The 5,409-nt window shown below is 46.8% G+C and overlaps 1 protein-coding gene and 1 pseudogene across 1 annotated transcript; both read left to right on the top strand.

The window, feature by feature from the left end:
• Positions 1-307: 307 nt before the first annotated feature.
• LOC147965643 (uncharacterized) lies at positions 308-1,694 on the top strand (annotated as a pseudogene).
• Positions 1,695-3,129: 1,435 nt separating this feature from the next.
• On the top strand, positions 3,130-4,186 carry LOC147965642 (uncharacterized). The gene is made up of 2 exons (XM_087530546.1): positions 3,130-4,097; positions 4,162-4,186. The coding sequence occupies exons 1-2, from the start codon at positions 3,130-3,132 to the stop codon at positions 4,184-4,186; spliced, it is 993 nt and encodes a 330-aa protein (XP_087386672.1).
• The last annotated feature ends 1,223 nt before the right edge of the window (positions 4,187-5,409 follow it).

The following is a 5,409-nucleotide window of genomic DNA, read 5'->3' as shown; positions in this document are numbered from 1 at the left end:
GCAACAAGCCCTACTTCGCGCCAAGTCCAAACTTCATGACCACAAGAGAAGACCGCGAGACAAGCACCACCAAGACGGAGCTACGGCTACACCAACCACTTTGGCATCTTCGCCAAGCGACTTCAAGGCATCTTCGCCTTCGGATATATGGCATCTTCGCCAACAAGCACCTCAAGACTACGCTCAAGAGAAGCTCCCCAAGCTCAAGTCCGCGACTTCCACGAGCTACTACGACCTCGACATCAGCCACACGATTCCTTTCTATGGGACTCAAGAACCCGAGGAGTATCTCGAGTGGGAGCGTTTGATGGACGACTACCTCAAGCTACATCAAGTTCCTCCCGAAGATCAAGTGAAGTGCGCCACAAGGAACTTCCATGACTACGCGTCCACATGGTGGCTTCACGCACCTTCGGAGACCTATGACATGAGTTGGCCCAAGACGAAGAGAGCTTTGCGGCGAGAGTTTGTGCCTCCAACCTACACGGAACAACTTCAACGCCAATTGGAGAACACTATCCAAGGATCCAAGTCCATCGACGAGTACTTCAAGGAGATGAAGATTGCCTTGCGACGAGCCGGCGTGGACGACCCCATTTCGATGAAGTTCCACTTCATGATGGGATTGCACAACGACATCTCCAAGACGATCTTCCTCGAGAACTACAAGTCCCTCGACAACAACTACATTGGTGCTCTCAAGGCGGAACAAGAACTCATGCAGGCCAAAGTTTCTCTACCCCAAGCTCACTTCGTGACAACCAAGCTCCATGAGAACAAGCATGAGGATAGTACCACCAAGATGTCCAAGCCCGACGAGCTCCAAGACGATACTCCCAAGTCCGACGCCATCCCTCTTTGTGGCATTGACGATGCCGAGTCCTCCATGACTCTTTTTCAAGACGGTACGGCGACGAGTACGACTACGGAGACCCTCAAGGACCAAGCTTTGGAGGCGAGCGACACGGTGGCAAGCAAGGATGATGCTTCCATCTTAGGAGGCGAGTGTGATGATGTGCCATCTTCGGCCTTCATCCACGGCGAGAGTGATGTTGTGCCATCTTCAGCCTTCATCCACAACGACGACTACGAGACGGTTGAGCATGGGATTTTCCCTTCGACCACGGCTACATGTGATGACTTGAGTGGCTTTAGCCACCATATTGAGAGTGAGAGTGATTTCACCACTAGCCCCATATATGATGTGTTTCCACTATTCCCATGTGAGGAGAGCCACAACCCCCACCTCTTGAGTGAGACGAGTGACTCCACCATATGTGAGTTTGAGTGCACCTATTTTGAGGGAGTGAGTGAACCACCCCATAGATAGAGTGAGATAGTTGATAGGTCATGTGAGGCCACTTTTAACACTAACGACTTGATCTCTACCTCTATTGTGTCTTCTCATTTGGTGCTAGGTCCCTTATATGATGACGCGCCGATTCTCGACGACTTCGTCCTACCTTTGGACAAGACGATGGCCATGGTGGAATATGATGCACCCCCCACATGGTTCCATCACAATGATGATCTTGACCACCATTCGGTCTTACCCACCTCACCTGCACCACATGAGTGGAATGACAAAGGTAACATAGGTGAAGGTGATGCTCTTGTCCCACTAGTGGACTATCATGACATTAATTGCTTGCATGATGTTGATCAACCTATTTCCATGCTTCATGCTAGTGTGACTTCCCCAAGCGATGATTTACCCATTTGTGATGAGTATGATGATTTCCATGTGGAGTCTATTAGTTGTGATGCCATGTTACATAGGATTTCTTGTGCTAATTCTCTCGGTCACATCATGTTTGCCAATCCGCTTGACTTGTCATATGCTATGCATGAGATTGACCACATGTCATATTTGCAATCTCTTCATAGTGACTATGCATATGCCATTAAGATTAACCCAATTTGCACTTATGGCATAGATGACAAGCCCATGGTTATTGGCATTTGTTTCTCTTGTGATGATATTGATATGCTCCCTTTGCATCATTTATCTCATATGCCATGCCATGACCACCTAGCTTCGGATATGCATTGCTTTGGATGTTGTCCTTTTTCTCCATATGATGTTTCCAATATTGCTCATGAGGAGACCCCCATAGTTTCCTCATACATTTTAGGAGATTTTGATCACTCCCATCCATTGCATGATCCTCATACTTATGTGCACAATATGCTTCCCATGAATAACATGCTATTGATGTGCCATATACTTGTATGCTCAATTTGCATCCCCATAATGTTATACACAATAACTATTCCTTCATGATGGATGACATGTTCTTATACCATGCATCAAATTTCTTTGAGCGATGCTTATCTTGTGCTAACTTCCACGTGCAAATACACATCAAGATGGATGATGTGTACATTTACCATGCGCACAATTTCTTTGGTTTGTGTCTCTTTTGTGTAGGTACCCTTGAATACTTGTCAACCTCGCAATCCCACGAGTTGACAAAACGAGCTCTAGAGAGCAACGATGACTTGAGATCCCATGGATTGTCTTTCCCACCGCTCGCTTCGCGCAAAGACTTCGTGCATTTCTTCTACATGACCCTCACTTGGCTATGGGTTATTGTCCATTACATATTATATGCCCATCTTGCCATGTTCACTTTGCATGATATGCTCATTCCTATGCCTTTGCCATGCATTTGTGACCCATGCTTTGCATTACACATGATGATTGATTCTAGAACTTCTATGTGTATTTGCAAGCTTGGCGGAGATATCACTTATTATTGCCATGTTTGCTTTGTGCCCCATGCCTATGCTTATACTATGATCTTGTTTTGTGTTCGTGCTTGCGATATCTCATGTGCATTGCCTATGCCTATTATTTACTCACATGACATCATTGCCATGATTTCCTCTAGTGTGTTGCATCTTCGCTCCACTAGTTTGCACGACATGATTGTTATTGCTTCTTGTCATATCTCTCCATATGTTGCCTCTCTCATGCTAGATGATTTGCCATGTATTGAGTGCAATTATGCATTTAGTCTTGATAATGAGTTTGCCCCCATAGCATTCTCACATATATTTGGAGATTTTGACATATTCCTTATGAAGCATGCTTGTCTTACCTCTTTGCACCATATACCTAGTGCCATGAATATTGCCATTTTTGCATCATATTCTTCACGCACTTGTGCTTCTAATGGTTATGTGCAAGAGAAGAGAACCATCATGATGGATGATGTGTTTATCTACCATGCACATACATTCTTTCTTTTGTTGTGTGCATGTGTAGGATACTTGGACTTCGTGTCAACTTCCACGTCACGTGAGTTGACAATCCGAGCTCTTGAGAGCGAACCACCTTCTACCACAACGATTCTACATCGCACTTGCTTGTACTTCGGCATTGTGAAGGACGCACAAGAACATGCTTTCAAGGTGATATCCTTCTCTTTTGAGAACCCCCAAACCATGAGCATGCATATTGTGGATCATACTACTTGTGTTGCTTGCACCATGCGACTTATTTGTCATCTTGGACCCCTTTCATGCGCACATGTTAGAGATCTTGCTTCCACTTGTCATTTTCACAATTCCATGCATCATGATATATATGCCTTGTGTGTTGCATCCAATTCTTGGATTACTTGCTCCTATCACATGTTTGGTTGCAACAATGTCATCACTTCACATATGCCATGTCCCATTGACTGCTACATGCTTGCCTTGATTGCCTCACACATGATGAACAATTGCTCTTTCCATTGTGTTGAGTGCCACACGATATTCACTACACCCCATGCACGTTATGCTTGGATTGTCTTGCACTTGACCCATGTGTTTAGACACTTCATTTTACTTGGTGTTGTGAATGATTCATATGCCTACCATCGACCTTACATTGAGCAATTTGTGAATGCTTGCTATGAACTTGAGGTAGATGCTTCTTCTCTTGTCACACATATTTGCATCACTACCTCACATTCACATGCTTGTTTCCATGATGTCCTTCTTTGTGCTCAATTTATGTGCTTACATGCCATGTCACAATCCTTTGTCACACCATATGCTATGCTTGATGACAACACTTGTTGGGTGAATCACCACTTGAATCCTTGGTTTTGCACTAACGCTAACCGCATTTGTTTTTCCAAGTGTTTGTTCTCCTTGCTCCTTTTGAAGGACTCACGAGACGGTGCGACATTGAAGAGTGCCCATTTCAAGCTTCAAGATGATGAGAACTTGGTGATCAACCACTACTACATGGCGATGCCATCTCTTTCCCATGGTGATTTGGATTTTGATCCGAGGTCGGATCTTTCCCAAGGGGGAGGGGATGATGCGGAGCATCCTATGGACATCACCATGTCAAGAGTTCATTCGGCAAGTGACACGTGCGACATCTAATTCACATACATAAAGGTGAATCCTCTCCTTTACACGTGCTCACTTGACCCCTTTGAGGATGGTATACTACTTGACCCTCCATCGTGCATGCATAGGTATTGTCGGAGCTTCACGGATGACGAGGAGGAGTGCAAGTGCCAAGGATCACCTACACCATCCGCGAGGGAAGCCTGGAAGAGAAGACACAAGAAGAAGAGTTGTCGAAGAAGCTCCAGCCACCGGACGACCGGTCGGGTCCGGACGTCCGGCGCCTGAAGATCCACCGGACGACCGGTCCAGACCGGACGACTGGTGTCCCTCAACCGAGCCAAAGTGAGCGGAAGTCCGGCGACTACCGGACGTCCGGAAGCCCACGAGCCACCGGACGACCGGTCCCCATCGGACGTCCGGTACCTGTCTGCGTACAGAGATTGGGCCCGAGGCCCATGTATCCCTCTCCCACTTACCCCTTCGTGGACCTAGACTATATATACTCCTCCACCTCCTCCTAGTTAGGGTTAGCATTGGTTTAGCTCATACTTCGAGATAGAGCTACGCTCATCCATTACGGATCTACTCCACGAGAGAGACCGCGGCCCCTCTACGGAGAAGTTCCCCTTGGATTCAAGACCCCCTCTTGGGTGGCCCCATCAAGACCTCCTCACGGAGAAGAACCCGGTTACCGTTTGTATCGTCCGTTGTTGACTTTGGATCAATGTATCTTCCTTTGTGTTCATCGATCTAGCGCATGTGTGATCTATTTCTTGTTGGTTGAGTGATTTCTCTCGTGTTTTCCCCCGTTTTCCCCTCGTGTTCTTCGTGTTCATCCTTGGGATCCACTCCTTTCGTGAAAGATCGGCCATCTAGGGTTCCACCCTACATCACATCAGTTGTGGTGGGGGGCCCGAGCGGAAAGCGGGGGCAGCCGCCCACTTGGCACTTCTGGGAGCTGTGACGTAAGACCACTCCCGTTGCCATAATTCAGACACCTCTGGAAAGGAACCTTTCAGCCATGGAGCTCCTTCCATCTTGCCTATTGATGCA

The sequence above is a fragment of the Triticum urartu genome, chromosome 6A (genome assembly GCF_056163025.1).
Source record: "Triticum urartu cultivar PI428250 chromosome 6A, HENAU_Tu73, whole genome shotgun sequence".
NCBI classification, from domain to species: domain Eukaryota; kingdom Viridiplantae; phylum Streptophyta; class Magnoliopsida; order Poales; family Poaceae; genus Triticum; species Triticum urartu.
Note: the sequence above shows the minus strand (reverse complement) of the source record. Positions and strands in the feature narration are given on the sequence as shown.

Excerpts from the sequence above, each read along its gene's own strand:
- LOC147965642 (XM_087530546.1), top strand. The coding sequence starts at position 3,130 with ATGAATATTGCCATTTTTGCATCATATTCTTCACGCACTTGTGCTTCT. Across the intron at positions 4,098-4,161 it reads AATCACCACTTGAATCCTTG|GACTCACGAGACGGTGCGAC; the intron begins GTTTTGCACTAA and ends CTCCTTTTGAAG.